The 17471-nt window shown below is 38.1% G+C and overlaps 1 protein-coding gene across 2 annotated transcripts in view; it reads left to right on the forward strand.

Moving 5' to 3' along the window:
• The window catches only part of LOC130922218 (proteoglycan 4), a 39465-nt gene extending 22550 nt beyond the window's left edge, over positions 1 to 16915 (forward strand). For both annotated transcript variants that reach the window (XM_057846836.1, XM_057846835.1), the window contains exons 3-5: positions 7650 to 7737; positions 11725 to 13750; positions 13830 to 16915. In XM_057846836.1, coding sequence (XP_057702819.1) covers positions 7650 to 7737; positions 11725 to 13750; positions 13830 to 13926 — 2211 coding nt within the window. In that variant the 3' untranslated portion in view covers positions 13927 to 16915. The remainder of the gene's footprint in view (positions 1 to 7649; positions 7738 to 11724; positions 13751 to 13829) is intronic.
• The last annotated feature ends 556 nt before the right edge of the window (positions 16916 to 17471 follow it).

Below are 17471 nucleotides of genomic sequence, written 5' to 3' on the forward strand. Positions count from 1 at the left end.
GAAAAACATCGCTTTGGGCATCAAATATGGATCTGGCGACTGTATAGAACGAAGCTTTTCCACATAACGCCTTTTATGCAACACATCCAGTGAGTTTACGGCATCAGAAAGCACCGGGTCTTCCATGAAATGCATTTTAAATTCCTCGATCAATTGAAACCAATGCTAATACAGAGACAATATGACGGACAAGTGGGCGGAACCATACAGTGAGCACGTGGTTTTGTGACGTCGGTGGGTAGGGTCTATAACCTATTACATAACCACATGAAGCCAAAGGAATAATAATTTTAAGAAAACATTGAATTCCGGCAAGAGAAAAAAACAAAAATCAACAGAAATAAAGCATTATTTGTCTAAAGAGTATGAGTGCCCTATAGTGGAGAAAAGGGAAAAAACCTATTATGAAACTTAAAGGATCATATCTCCAGTTTTCATAGCTCAATTGGTGCCAAATAAAAACGGGGAGGCAGGTTAAAATCTGTGCTTTTGAATCATGTTGACGGCAGCACCCTATGTCAAAAACCGTATTGGCCCGAATATAAGACAGCCCTGATTATAAGACGACCCCCTCTTTTTCAAGACTCAAGTTTGATAAAAAGACATTTTGAACACCAAATTAATTTTCATACAAAAACTAATTACAGTACATTCGAAACATATGATAATAGCAATATATTTGAGAGAAAAAGCATGTTATTTTGCCTCAAATCTTAATATCTGAACATTTAAATATGTAAACTAAAGTGCAATCACATTCGTAAATGAATGGCTTCTGGTTTTTGAAATGTAAATAAACCAATCTATGGTGATAAAACAACAAAATTGCAATAACGGCATTAACCATCAAAGTGAAGTCTAACTGTAACTATAGTCTTGAAACAAATCTGAATAAGGAAAAACATTGCAATAAAATAATGAGAGTAGCTGAGATTTATCATGACAGAACATCGCTTCAATGATATCTGGCGCCATCTAGCGTCGTGAATGGGGAGAGTAGGTGAGATCTGTAATGACAGAACATCGCTTCAATGATATCTGGCGCCATCTAGCGTCATGAATGGGTATACTGTCTAGACCGCGAATATAAGATGACCCCCTCTTTTTGAGGCTTATTTCAATGCAAAAAACACCGTCTTATATTCGGGCCAATACGGTACTTAATTTTTTACGCTGCTTTAAAGACGCCAAGTAATTGAACAGGCTGGCATAGAACAGCAAGCTTAAGTCTGATTGGTATAATGGAGTCATGTGATTATTGTTGAGACGTCTCATTGGTGAAATTGGTAGAACCGCTGTTGGCATCATTGGCAATAAAAAAGTCAAATCTAACATTTAAAATAAAGAGGAAAAATGTAACGACTGGTGTAGCCCAAACTAGCGGAGTAAGAGTAGCGTTTCTTCTTCACAAATCAACTACCGTAATTTCCGGACTACAAGCCGCTACTTTTTTCCCTCATTTTGGGTCCTGCGGCATGTGCAATGATGCGGCCAATTTGTGTATTTTTGTAACGGCCGTCAGGGGCGCTCGAGCATGGAATGTGGGAGTTAACACGCGGAAAATATGTGTGGAGGAAGACGCTAGTTTGCACTATTAACGGTAGTTTAACTTTGTGCATTGTGCATCCGCCTTTGTGGATGAGTAGAATTGGCATACCTGCATCATGGAAAATGCTCGAAGAAATTAAATTGGCCATCCGAGTTGTATGGGAAGCTTTGATGACGAGCGGCGAGAGATCGTTTGCCAAGACTCACCGCATGCAAAGAGCAGCTTTTGCACAGGTTTGTCGGGGGAGCCTGGTAGCGTGAAGCGCTGTGAAAGAGTCCGCCATCACCAATGGGTTTCAAAGGGGCCATTCTGCTGCGCGACGAGGACAGCACGGGCTAGGAGTGAATTTGCCTCATTATGGGAGACATTGAAGGCGACAGTGAAGGAGACTGAGTAGGTGCATGGCGAAGTGCATCTGAGCGTCTTCATATCCGACACTGAGGGTGAAGACTTCCATGGTTTGAATGCACAGGAGGAAGATGAAGATTGCTAACAAAGACTTGTATGGTTTTATTAACCAGCACAATTAGTGCTGCACCGCCACGCTGATGCTATGTAACTTCCGTGCCGCTGCTATATAACTGCCGTGTTTGCCGGCGCTGTTTGGAACGAAAAGTTAACGTGTGTTATTAAAATTTTGAAAACTGTATATTTCTTTGTCAATGTCTTTTGTTACTAAGTGGGCACACGCGGCTTATAGGCAGGAGAGGCTTATGTATGTACAAAATGTTTTTTCCTTTAAAAATGTACTGGGTGAGGCTTGTAATCAGGGGCGCCCAATAGTCCAGAAATTACGGTAGTAAAAGTAAAAAGTATGGCTTGGTAAAACTACTCTTATAAGTTAGTTTTTCTCAAAATATTACTTAATGTAACAGAGTAAATGTAACACATTACTACCCACCTCTGCGTATTTCTTACAAAAACTGCACTGAGACAAGATTGATTAGTCAACAAAAGTTTTCAAGGTTTGTTCATATAGTGGAACCTTAAAGGTCAAACAAAAGCTGGCTGGTTCCTGGTTATCATCCTTTTTTTTTTTTTTTTTTTTTTTTTAATTTTAGAACTTTTTGTTTTGCAAACTGACGCAAAGAAAATTTGGTCACACTGTATCATAACTATCTGTTATAACTAGTGAATACATCATTACTAAACTGTTGATAAATGATTGATTGTTGACTTTTTAAACGTTTGTTAATAGTTTTCTGTGATTTATGAACATTAAATGCCCCTCATAAATTCAGCCTATACTTTGTTTAGCACAAAAAGCGTCACAAACTCATGGGTTTGTACTGTTTTTTTTTTTTTTTTTTTGTTCTGTCTTATGATGGCTCTGTATGTGTGTTTCTATAACAAAATGTTCAACATTTAATCTTTGGTGTTTCTTTGGTAAAGTACAGCAAACACTATGGGTGGAACAATCTTGAGGTACAAAAATGTTATATTTTTAATATTTCTGTAATTTTTTAACCCTGAACTTGTTCAAACTAATTGCTGTTGTTTAAACTTAAGTAGATGGTTAGCAAACTATTAAAAACTGATATGTAAAGTGTGAGGAATTATATGAAGTATAGCTATAAGCTTATGTATGTTATTCACTCTTTCACTAACAATTAAGAAATGAGGAGTAACGTCCCAATAACATAAACTATTAACTGATACTGCATAAGTTGTCTACTAATAGCTTGTTAATGGTATATTACTAATTTATAAAGTGAAGGTATAAATCATTGACATATAGCTTAAAAGTCATATGTTACTCATTAACCATCAGTTTATGACATATTGTCTATCTATAAGGCATCATTATAAACACTTCAAAAATCAATAATAAATAATTTATTAACAGTTTACTAATGATCTATTAACTAGTTATAATGGATAGTTATTATAAAGTGTTACTGAAAATTTTAACAATATTGTACAGCTTTAACTACACAGGCCACATTTTATGTAACACTCAAAATTTGCTGTCATACAAGGCCAGAAATTTGTGCTACTGCTATGTTTTAATACATTCTGTTTTCTTTCTTATGGTCTTAAACATAAATGGTCTTTTGTGGTCACAAGTACCTTTCTGTGTACTGATTCCCCTTCTTTGTTTTTGCCCATTGGGAATAGGACACGTTAAGCGCCCTGGATCTCTTTGTTTCGTAGTAACAGAGTCTTTGTTTGTAATAAGTGCCCTCTGAGAACTGATCAAAGTGACAAATCTTTACCACAGACAAAACAATTCTAAGTGACAGCATACCAGTTGGTCTGCAGGGAACACAAACAATAAATGGTGAGCAATAAAAAGTGTAGTGTCATTCTCCTCTGATTCACTGTGCATAGCATCCAAGTGAAGGAGGCGGGTACAAATTTTCACAATGGCCAATTGAATATATTACGGAAAAATAAATTAAAGGAAGGAGACTGAAGACCTGAAGACTATGTCATACTTTAAGTTGTGTGTGCCAGACTGAGAACAATATCAATACTGTACCATAGGGTTGGGCTATATGAAGTTAAATGATTCTATACATGAAAGTGATGACAAGATTTCAAACAGCTTTTTGCTCCCATTTCCATCTAGGATTGACTTTTTTTCTCCTCATACTCATTTACCCATACTCCACAAAAGGTTATTTTATTACCTATTTATTATATTAATATTTTCTTTACAGATTATATGAAAATAAGCACTTCCTTATTGTATTATTTTAGTCAAAACATGGACGTACAGTAAGTGGGAAGCTAGTCAACCATTTACTATCCCGCTTGGGTGTGCTGGAAACTATCCCAGATGACTTAGGGCAAGTGGAAGGGTACACCCTATTCACAAACCAATCGCAGAGCACATATAGTTTAACAAAGGACAATTTACAGTTTTCAATTAACCTAACCTGAAAGTTTGCTGAAATGTGGGAGGAGGAAGTAGTAAGTGAGGAAAATTGCAACTATGTGATGAACATACAAACTTCACACAGAGGCCTCAACTCCCGGACCGTAAAGTGGAAGCGCTAACCTCTGCATTCATTGTGTTGCCACAAATCGGTAATTTAATCCAATCACTGATGTGGACGGTGATATTTCTTAACTGAAATCAAGTTGTTTCAGTGCTACCAACATGTACAGTGTATCACAAAAGTGAGTACACCCCTCGCATTTCTGCAGATATTTAAGTAGCGTATTGGCCCGAATATAAGACGGTGTTTTTTGCATTGGAATAAGACTGAAAAAGAGGGGGTTGTCTTATATTCGCGGTCTAGACAGTATATCCATTCACGACGCTAGATGACGCCAGATATCATTGAAGCGATGTTCTGTCATGACAGATCCCAGCTACCCTCAAGTTTAACCTGTGTGCATTATTTTATTGCAATGTTTTTCCTTATTCAGATTTGTTTCAAGACTACAGTTACCGTAGACTTCACTTTGTTGTTTTATCACAATAGGTTGGTTTTACATTTCAAAAAACAGAAGCCATTCATTCACGAATATGATTGCACTTTAGTTTACATATTTAAATGTTCAGATATTAAAATTTGATTGAGGCAAAATAACATGCTTTTTCTCTCAAATATATTGTTATAATTATTTGTTTAGGATGCACTGTAATTATTTTCTGTATAAAAATTAATTTGGTGTTCAAAAAGTCTTTTTTCAAACTTGAGTCTTGAAAAAGAGGGGTTCATCTTATAATCAGGGATGTCTTATATTCGGGCCAATACGGTATATCTTTTCATGGGACAACACTGAAGAAATGACACTTTGACACAATGAAAAGTAGTCTGTGTGCAGCTTATATAATAGAGTTATGTTCCCCTCAAAATAACTCAAAATATAGCCATTAATATCTAAACCCCTGGCAACAAAAGTGAGTACAACCCTTAGTAAATACTACGTACATCCCTAAATGTCCAAATTGAGTACTGCTTGTCATTTTCCCTCCAAAATGTCATGTGACTCGTTACAGGAGTGCTGTCAGCATTGCTGCAGAGATTGAAGAGGTGGGGGGCTCATTCCCACCACCATGCTTGACTGTAGGCATGACACAGTAATCGTTGTACTCCTCCCCTGGTCGCTGCCACACATGCTTAAGCCCATCGGAACCAAACAAATTAATCTTCGTCTCATCAGACCATAGGACATGGTTCCAGTAATCCATGTGCTTTGTTGACATGTCTTCAGCAAACTGTTTGTGGGCTTTCTTGTGTACCGTCTCCAGAAGAGGCTTCCTCCTGGGGTGACAGCCATGCACACCAATTTGATGTAGAGTACTGGTCTGAGCACTAACAGGCTGAACCCCCACCTCTTCAATCTCTGCGGCAATGCTGACAGCACTCCTGTAACAACGCACATGACATTTTGGAGGGAAAATGACATGCAGTACTCAATTTGGACATTTAGGGATGTACGTAGTTCCCATGCAGTGTACTCACATTTGTTGCCAAGGGTTTGGATATTAATGGCTATATTTTGAGTTATTTTGATGAGAAAATGAATTGACTCTATTATATAAGCTGCACACAGACTACTTTTCATTGTGTCAAAGTGTCATTTGGTCAGTGTTGTCCCATGAAAAGATATACTTAAATATCTGCAGAAATGCGAGGGGTCTACTCACTTTTGTGATACACTGTATATACTGTCTATCCTACGAAGTACATTTTGCACTGATTAGGCACTGAACAGGTTCCTGCCAGTGTTGTTTTTGTCAACGATGACGAGCTAAAAATGTGTCTTCGGAGACTAAAACATAACGAGATGAATGCCAGTTGTCGTCTGACGAGAAGAGAACGAGGCAAAAATTCTCCATAGTTTCCGTCATAGGTTGGCAATGTGTGATATTTTCTTTTCGTATGTGTAGTCAGCACGCATTTTAGTAGTGTTTGGTCGTTTCACTCATGTGATGTGCTGCGCCTCCCCTCGCAAACACACACAAGCTTAAGCGTGTGCCCATTCCTGGCTCCTTATGTGAAACACATGTCAGGTGCTGCTTGATAAGTTTTCTTTTGTCATCTTGGCTATGCCATGTTGCTTTAGGCTTTAAAGGTCTGTGCTGAGTGATCATCACAAACTAAACTAACTTGTAGCATTAGCATAGCATTTGCGTTAGCATTACCGTTTAGCGCGGTGACTCAGTGAGTGTCTTCTTAAACTCTTGGAAAACCTTTTACATTCAGTTCGCGGCATCCAAGTGAGTTTAATTAATTGCAAATAATGTGGTGTTTTCCTGCTGAGTGTGTATTATCATCATGAAGAAAGATGTTGAAGTCCTTGTAGACTCTACAATTATGTGCTCGTTTGTCAGTGTTCATTTGAAATTGTTGGAAATCTTTTATTTATTTATTTATTTATTTATTCATGTACTAAAATTTTTGAAGTTAATAGACAAAACCATTTTGAAATAACCAAAATATGACTAAGACTTAAAAAGTATTTTCGTCTAAAAGACTAAGACGAATATTAAAAGAGCTGCCAAAAACAACGCTGGTTCCTGCCAGGCCTATGTATTAAATGTAGGTTGTTTAGAACTATATAATGTATCTATGTAACTATGTAATCTATATAACTAAATAACATAACTAACTAACACATTCTTTAGATAGTGGCGTTGCATTGTTTTGGATTTGGATCAGCACAGCTTTTGAATAGAAGATCAATATTTGAGGGTAAATTTCCAGTTCTCACATTAATTCTCAGGGAGACAAATGCCAACAGGTTGAAGGTCTATTAATAATGGTATACAGTTTATTTTTGATTAGACAAAATTAGTTGTTTTTATGCTCAGCAGGAAGTTTTGTTGTATTAAGTGTAATTTGTGTTTTAAATACAGTACATCATAAATCTGGCTAAATAATCAGCTGCCATCCACCACTTTCCGAATAGGAAGAAACTGAACTATTTCAGTCATCTCACAAGCATCAACATTCTAACCCTTTCCAAAGAGAAACCCACTATAACTGTTCCCGTTCTAGAGCGAATATTCACTTTCTTTTCAGAAAACCTAGAGCAGGTCGTACACGACTTGTACGTACAGTATGTGTTCACAGTTGTGTGGGCTTTGTTACAGTATACTTATCAGTTTGTGCAATGATGTGTCCTCCCTCCTACGTAGACATCTGAGGCTTTTCAACCTTTTGCTGTTCCAACACCCAGAGTCCCGGTCCTCCCCACTATCAGTGGGCCAAAGATCAATGGAGCAGGTGAGTGCCTTCAGCTAAAGCACGTAACTCACATATGAGCTATTACTTCTTACTTTAGCCCAGGATTTCATCTTTATTATTGTAATGATGACAATTTTGCTGAGATTCATTCATTAAAGTCAGAATCAGAATACTTTTCTAAAAGGCTGCAGTGCATGCACTGTATATGTTTGGTTAGTTTGTTGCTCATTAGGGTCTCTGAATGTGTTGTAAACCAGATGGCAAATTTGGTTACAGATCGGGAGTTTTCCTGGAATTTCTTTCCGCTTATTTGACCTTCTAATATATATTGCCAAATTATTCGTTCACAGGCCATGACTTGGCTAATGAATTTAAATTACATCCCATTCATAATCTATCGGGTTTAATACAATGTTTATCCTAATTATGCCACTATAGCAGCTTCAGCTCTTCTAGGAAGGGTTTTCACATGGCTTAGGAGTGTGTTAATAGGAACTTTTGGCCAATCTTTAAGAACTCATTTTAGGTTAATCACTGATTTAAATGACAAGACATGAATATCCTTTTTGTCCTAAATTGTCCCAAATGTGTTCTTGTGGGTGAAGGTCAGGACTTATAAAGACCAGTCAGGTTAATCAACACCAACCTTTCTCTCCTTGTACTTACTCATTACATTATACACACTACACAAACAAATAATTTTGGAACAGGAAAAGGCCACCCCCAAACTCTTCTCAAAAAGCTGGGTGCATGGAATTGCATATTGGTGCAGTGAAATGCTTCAGCAACATTGCGGAAAACAGTGTGGTGATAGCCAGTTCCTCTCAAATTACAAATTTTTGTGTAGACGGATTTAACTAGCATGCACAATCTTGACCGCAAACTGACAGAATACCGTTGATGTGAATGACAGCAGAAACTAAGAGTAAGACTTTTTTTTTTTCCCCCAGTGCATTTTTTAATACATGCCCGCACAGATGAACCCCCACACAGCCACACACACATTAAAGCTATATTGATCTTCTGCAAATGATACATTCTAAGATTTCATGACAAAGAATATAGCACATACAGAAAAATAGCTGGGGCCATTATACGGTCATGTTATAAGTTTTACTGTTGGATTGTACTTTATGCTGAATGCTTTATCGTCACAAAAGCTATCAGAGAAATCACACACAGACAGAAATACAAAATAACGCGACATACGAATTGCTAGATGCAGTCCGGTAATGGTAAATTTTCGGTTTACAACCCTGCTCTAATTTCACGGGTCGCGTTTTAGTATAATGCCCGGGAAAGCCCTGGGACGAGGCTTATGTGAAACAGGGTCCCCCCAGGATTGATAAATCTAAATTCAAGACTTTTAAGACCTTTTTTAATGCCATTTCAGCTGAAAATTAATACTTTTCTCGCACCCATTATTTAGATAATATTGAATCATATTAAAAAAATTTTACCTCAATTACTAAGTGTGTTTGACAAACGAATGCACATTTACTGAAGATACAATTAAAACACATTTAAATATAAAGTCTTTCAGATTTTTTTCCCCAGGATAAAATGGATTTTACACTATTTTTGTAAAGCAACTTCAGAAATTACATTTGCAATACAACAGGTTTCCCTTTTAAGAGGACCTAGTCAAGGTGGTAGGTTGGTGATGGTCAAGTTGGTCACCTTAACTAAAGTGCTTGGGAAAATCTTGCAATTGGCAGTGAAAGTTTAAAAAATATCCACTAAATGGCAGTAATTTACCATTAATTACCACAAAATAAAAAAGCTACACATGACCATTTCCCTTGGTAATTGTTTTTTTCTCATCACATTACAAGAAGTATACAAAACACATGTTAATCCTTTGTTAGCTATTGAAAACATTTCTTTTAATAAGATAGAGAAAATCCATACTGTTATTCAATCAAGAAAAACATTTAAATATACCAGGAGGTGTTTTACTATCATCTACATTATAATTTGCCTATCACCATGCCATGTTATTCAGATCAACGTTACCCCGCACTCGTTCAAATAATAGTGTCAACCATGTTGTGTATCTGAGGGTGATGGTGGATCTACGACTCCGGTTTATCCATGCTAAGGCTAGTGCACCTGCCAATACCCCATTGAACATGGCTAACTCTTGAGTTAAAACTACGAAATTCACATTCATTAGAAAGGGAAACCGTGCAGAAATACATTATTGTATCTAACACATTTTAATTGGAGAAATTGGCAACTTACTTTGAAATGTTAAGCAGGTCCACTGCCTTCGCATGACCCATAAACTGCGACCCAAAGTATCTGGATGCGACTTGGTCGCCGATCCAATAACTCATATGCTGGTCCAACTGTTTGGACTTGGTTGTCTTGTTGAGGCTTTCGTCGAACATAACAACTAAGGCATCTGAGCAGTTCCTTACGTTAGCACACAGTACCGTGCGATTGCCTGCTGTTGTGATGTTGATGCTAATGATGCTAACAGCACGCACGCACGAGGTGCATTATGATTTGTAGTGCAGTGCATCGTAAAAATTCTACGCGTCATCTTCGTTATGGATTTTTTTAAAAAAAAACTTTGTCACCGATGTAATTTAGGTTGCACTGAGATGTTCTTCAAAATTAAAACCACGGTGAAAAAATTCCAGACTTACAACAGCTAATTTAATACTTTTAATACCTTTAATAATGGAAAACTAAATTCAATGCTTTTTTAATACTTTTAATAACCCGCGGGTACCCTGTGAAAGCATGCGTTAAATTCCCGGGTCACAGCATGATGACTAAAGACGTAAATATCATGGTGGGCCGATCATCACTTCCTCTTTCTTCGCAGTAAGACGAAAAGGGGTAAACAAACATCCCAATTATCAACATAGAAAGTCGGAAATAGCTAAATTAAACTATAAACATAACAAAATTAAATTGCTACTGGATCATAGAGCCAAGAAAGCGAGTCCATCGTCCATCTTTGGAAATGTGTGGTTTATTTTGTTGCCAATGTTAGGGTCCGCAACTGCGGAAACAAGGCTGTAACTCAGCAGAAAACAACGGGATGCGTTCAAGGATTTATTAAATACAAACAAAAATACACGCTATTGTGGAAAAGGGGGAATAACTCAATGGGTCCGTGAGAGTCGGTCAGCGATGATCAATAATACTAACCTAAGTGGTAGGCAGAGAACCGATAAGACATCAAAACAAATACACTCAAATACCAGCACAACATAGGGGATTTCAAAACAAGTGTGGCAGAGGTGTTGAATGGCGCCCAGCAAGTTAATATCTCGGCACCCTCCTGTTGGATCGCCTGGGCATGTATACACTCATGATGAGCTTGAATTAGCTGCAGTTACGATGTCGGGAACGCTCCCACAAACGGCTGTGTAAAAAAACACGATTTGACCAACATTGTGACACCCGATGCTGACAAAAAAATGACGTGCGTGAAAGCAATGACGCAGGTAAATTACGTGTCTCCTTACATGGGAATTTACCGGGATATGTTAGTGAAAGGGGTTATGGTGGCCTATTAAGAGACACAGACTTAATTATTTTAGCTCACTATAACACTTCATAACAGGAGCATGTTCGGACCCACCCCCCCCAAGTTTATGTCATTTGGCCACCTGTGACTTTTCGTACAGGACTAGATTCAATTTAGCTACCGCCAGACTGTTTTCTCTCATCCCATACGTAAAACCCCTAATATGTCTATTGAAACAATACACATATTTAAAAATATATATAATAAAAAAGGTACAGTATACAACGCTATATAATATAACAACACCGCCTAGTGTTCACAGCCAATAATAACTGCTGTTGAATGTCATACGCCACCACTGTGGCCAAGTGTCCTAGTCGATTACGACATAGCCAGTGATAAGGTGCTGGATTGCCTCAAATAAGTCCTGGAACCCAGTGAGACCTAAATCAAGAAGTGACACAAATGAACCCCTTTCGGTCTTTATTTTCATCGTCACAAATGAACCCCTTTCTGTCTTTCTGTCTTTATTTTCATAGTCAATGGAGATCAGTTTTCCTATGGGTCAAATGAGGAAGAAATATCGGTTCCCCCTCCTCCCTCCACGGCCCCTCCTCCGCCTCCAGAGACATTTATCCTCCCTCCACCAGACTTTTTGGGTTACCTAAGCACCTTAGAGATGACGGCCCTTGAGCCTCCCCCTACAGTTGCACCAAAGCCACAACGAACTGAAGACAAAAATCGGCGCATCATAAAACCCCCACCAATGCCCCCACCTAAGCCTCCGTCTACAGGCTCCAGTGGCTCTGCATCTTCAACTCCCATTTCAAAACCATCGCCAGCCAAAGTCCCCAAACATCCAAATTACGCCCCGCCACTTCCTCCCGACAAAGGGCAGCAAAAAACCTTAAAAAATCCTCCTCCAAAACCCATTAGACACTCATCAATGGCCAACCTCGACTCTCCGCCAGCGATTCCTGCCCCACCTCCTCCTGTGAAGACTCCTACACAATCCACCTTCAATCCCCGAAACACAGCAAAGCTTAACCATGTCTCCAATGTCTCAGTCCTCAGTGGCTATGGGGAACAAGACACAAGACCCAAACAGATGCTACTCTTTGAAGATACAGAGTCTCCTAAGCCAGTGTCACCGTCGGTCCCGGTGAATGGAGATGTCCTCAGGGAGATGCCAAACAAGCCAGTTCGCAAAGATCCACTGCATCACAAAGAAAATTTACAAAGTACACGTCTCTCTCATACATCTGTATATGAGCCACAAAAATCCGTTTCCAAAGATGTTCTGTATCACAAAGAAAATATACAAAGTATTGAGCCCTCTTTGTCACACATGCCTGAAGTGACCACAAAGACAAACACAGAGAAAGTATTAGCACAGAATGGAACAGTCCAACCACTGAGGGCAACATACCAGATACCAAGGAAACTTCAGACAGGGAACAGAACTCTCCTGACCGCTGAGGATATCCAAGGCAAACTTGGTCCAAAAGCAGCTGGTAAATCTAGTCCATTATCAGACAGCTTTAAAAATGTTGAAAGCAGTGAGGTTCAAGAGGCTGCCTCTCCTCTGTCTCTTCTACTGGCGGCTCAGGAAAGAGACAGGTATAAGGGCGTTCAGTCTCGTGAGCACAGCCCCTTGGAGAATCAGCGCAGGGGAAGCATTCAGCAGGATACTAACTTTCCCAAACCTCTGACTACAATCCAAAGAGCCCTTTCAACCTCCTGTCTCTTGCCTCAGGACAAAATGCAAATAAGTCCAACATCTGTTAAGCCTGTGGAGCATTGTGACACAAAATCAGCAACCATCTCGCGGATGAAAAATGCAACATCCTCTAAGCCAGTTGAGAGTTTGACGACACCAGCACCATCTGTAGATATAAGCAGCCAGCATGCGGTGAGGAAGGTTTCCAATATTAATGCTGTAGAGGACATGGAATACACAGTTGTGCCTCTACTCCCGCCACCTCCAGAATTCGACGATTTCGATGACATTATGAAGTCCTCTCCTTCCACTAATCCCCCTGATGCCCCATTAAATACGGCACTAACACCAAATATGGACTCTCTTCCACCTGCTCACATTCCCCCTTCACCGCTACCTAAAGCTTCAAAACAACCAGCTCCAAGTATCAATGTTCAAGCTAAGTCAAAGTTCCAAACAAATTCTAAGAGAGACCCTGCAATGCAGTCACCTACTCACATTCCACCTTCACCATTATATAAAGCCCCAAAACACCCAGCTCCAAAGGTCATTCAACCTAATGCGCAGTTCCAGATAAATTCTAAGACAGACCCCGCACAGCGGCCAGCAACTCTGTCGTCAAACAAAGCTACGCTTGTGAGCATTTTGCAAAAAAAGATGTTGGAGATGGATCACAAAATTACTACCACAACGGAGGCAGACTATGACTCTGAAGACTGGGGAGTGCCACTTTCCGAGGAAATCAAAGCCCCTGTCATCCCAAAGGCCATGCCACAGGCCAAGAGTGTTTCAACTCACCACAAGCAGGGAGGCAACGTGGGGAAAAAATATCCGGACATTGACGAGTAAGACATCCAGTGTTTCTTAGTTTACCATGTTTAGCTATCTATCCCAGGCTAATAATCGATTTATCTTTCATTTCAGCAATGAGCCACTATCAAGCCATCAGTATGGGATGACGTATCGAGTTCGGCCTGGAAGCAAAAAACCCATTACTCTCGTTAGAAAAGGACTATCATGAGTAAAACACTATACACTGGTATCTCTACTTACAAACGTTTCCACATATAGAATTTTCAGGTTAGGACACGCCTCAACGGGAAAATATTGCCTCTTGTTAAGAAAGAAATTTCAGGATACGAAAGGCAAAAATACAGTATGGCTGGTACTTGCAGCTCTCAGTGTTAACTGAACGCAACATACTTATAGCTGCTCTGTCACTGGCTATTGCTTAGCATTCCTGGCATTCAATTGGCTAAGCGTGACCTCTACTGTATGTGTGTGTGTATTCCAGCGTCTTCTTCATTTGTCCCTTGTATTCTGACAGATTTACATGAGTGTATTAACTTTCATTCTTTATTCTTGGTTTTTTTACATTATGAACAACTCAGATTTTGTCATTTTGCAATCTAATTGCAACATGTATTTTTTACATGTTTTACGCATTATAAAAGAATTATGTCTGAATATTGTGGCGCTTGTAACGGATTAGGGCATTTACATGGAAAACTCGTCTCTACTTACAGAATTTTCAATTTAAGAAACCAATTAATTTCTTAAGTAGAGGTACCACAGTATTTATTATTAATGATTTTATATCACACTTAATTCTCGGAAAGAATACTGTACACCAGGCCTGGGCGATAAATTGATTTTAATTTAAAGAATTAATTTGAGGGGGTTTTTTGTGTGCAAATGATTTTAAAAATTGTTATTTGAGGTATTTTTTCATTGTTTTTTTTTTTTTTGTGTGTGTATCTGTTTGTTTGTTTGTTTTTTGCCATAAAGGAATGCTAACTAAGGGGAGAGAAAAGGATATTTAAGACAGATATTTTGCACTTTACGTTACTTTTGTTCAACAATAAACTATTTTGTTTAACCCATTATAAGGCAAGTGACTATTTTTGGTCATTAAAAATGTAATGTAATTAAAAATGTTAACCCTAGAATAACATGGCGTTCACATACATGGACATCATGTACATTAATTTGCCTCTCCCAGTCAAAATGGATTGAACGTCTAGCACCTTCAATGGCAGCCAATCAGTTAAATGAGTGCCCTCTAGTAGGTTAAATTTGTTTTGATCTTTCTCTGTATTTTTTTTCCTATTGTGTCCTTAGAAAAGTAGGGGTGAGAAAAAAACTAAAAATATTTTTGGTGAAAAATAATCACAAATTTGATTTTGAGGCAGTATCGCCCAGACCTACTGTATAGTACGTACTGTATGTAGCGTGGACAAAAAGAACAATTGAAAGACGGGATTTAAACTCTAAGGGTTAATTAACTCTAAGTCACTGTTTTAATCACAATGCCGCTGGTGAGAAGCAAAACAAAAGGGAATCGGGCCATGCTAAATTCTAACTATAGGCGCTCTATTAAATTAGTAGCATCGAGCACAGTAACAAAACATTACAGTGACACTAATGCCAACATGTTCTCAGCTAGTGGTTGTTCTAATGTTGTCATGGCAATAAAGTATTTTTTATAGTTCACTATAAACTAGATTATAAAGCTGTTACAGACGAATTCCGATCATGCAATTGGCATTTGTTTGTCCTCCATGTTGGAGGTTGAAATCGGTACGATAAGCTAGGTCTGAAAGGGAAGGACTAGTAGACTGACTACGGTCACTGGCTTGAAGTTAACCGTTTCTCGATTGACCGCAGCAAGTAAACATTCATCATGGGCTAGGTAATCAAACATTCAACATTACTGATTGAGCCAGCGTATGAAAAAAGTGCAATGATTGTCAATAAAGTGATTTTTAGTCCAGAATACTCATGATAACCCAAATTTTAGCACCCAAAATTTGTCCCCTTAGTCTGGTCCTTATTTAAAAGTCGCTCGGGCAAAGTTGTTGTATGCCATTGAATACTCACATAAATGAACCAGCATTCCAATTTATATTCCATTCAAATAAAATACTAGCAGCCTTTAATCTTAAAAGCAAATGCCTCTACCTCAGACTTTTAAATAAAAATAAGCATAGAAATGACCATAATTTTTGGACTATAAGCCACTACTTTTCCCCCTCGTTTTCCGTCCGGAAGCTCATTTGTTGATTTATTTGGGTTAACATTTTATTTGACGGCATCATAGGACAGTCATAATTATGAAATGACACTGTCATGGGCATTAATGAATGCTTATGAAAGATGTCAGTGTCATCTGGCAAATATTGTCTCTAACTCTTTTATGCCTATAGAATTTCCTGGATGACACTGAATGACATCTGTCATAAGCATCATTAATGACATCTGTTATAAGCATTCATTAATGCCCTTGACAATGTCATTTTAAAATTATGACGGTCTTATGACAGTCTTATGACACCGCTGTTAACTAAGGTTTTACAGGTCAATATTGTTTGTTGTAAATATCCCATAATACAGTGAGGAACACTGTGGCTCATAGTCCGGTGCAGCATATCATGAACAAATGCTGTTTTCGTGTCAAATTTGGTGGGTTGCGGCTTATAGTCAGGTGCGCCTTACAGTCTGAAAATTATGGTAGGGATGTACTTATGTACTGTAGGGACAGTATAGAACATGCATTGTCAACATTGCTAAGCTTGAAATCTTACCTTAAAAATTATATGGATTAGTTATCTGGTCTGTCAGTCAAGTCTGTCTTTTCCTCGACAAATTTTCTAGCTGTCCACCATGATTCCAAATTGATGCCGTAAAAAGGTGAAATGAAGAGCCCTCTCGTCTCAAGACATTAGTAAAGTATAAAATTAGTAAAGTATTAGTAAGTCAAGACATTAGAAAAGTATAAAATTCTACGTGCAAAACACTGAAAGAATCCTTTCTCAAAGTAACTTTTTTTGTTGTTGTAAATATAAATAAGATGCTGCTTTATTTGTGGAGGGATAATGTTGCTGCTCATTGTATGCTATTAGTTGCATAAAAGAGCGTCTTTGCTTTTTCTTTTACCTCTGTATTGGCAATTTATCTGTTCAGTACGCACCAGAAGGAAAAAAAAAAAAAAAAAAAAAAAACACCAGCCCTCAGTATGGTGGCCGTGTTTGGGTGTGTGACACCATGAGAAAAGGTTATTACCAGATAAAATCACTGCTTATTGTTGTTTTAACAAGTGCTTTTTCTTCCAAAGAACACTTCACTTTTTTTTAATGTATTTCTCATTGAAGAAACATTTAATCTTGTAATGTCCACTTTGGGTAGAAATTATTGTGCGTGGCACATTTTACCTGTAATCTTGAATGTAAGATTAACACTGTAGTACACTGAAAAAAATAACTGGTGGAGTTACTTGATAAAATCATTGTAACAATTTGCACTTTTAATCAGTACATTTTACTGCTTGTGAACTGAATATTCCAAGCAGTAAAATTTACTTAATAAAAGTGCAAATTGTTACAATTTTATCAAGTAAATCCACCAGTTTTTTTTTCAGTGTATGAAATCTAGTACATGCCACATAACTGTAATCTTCATTTAACTGTATGTAATGTAGGATCTATTTTGTAGTATGTAGATGATTTGGATTACTAATCGTTATAATCAATGAAGGATATTTTTTGCAGTAAAAATGCACTTATGCTG

This window comes from Corythoichthys intestinalis, chromosome 9, assembly GCF_030265065.1.
Source record: "Corythoichthys intestinalis isolate RoL2023-P3 chromosome 9, ASM3026506v1, whole genome shotgun sequence".
NCBI lineage: Eukaryota > Metazoa > Chordata > Actinopteri > Syngnathiformes > Syngnathidae > Corythoichthys > Corythoichthys intestinalis.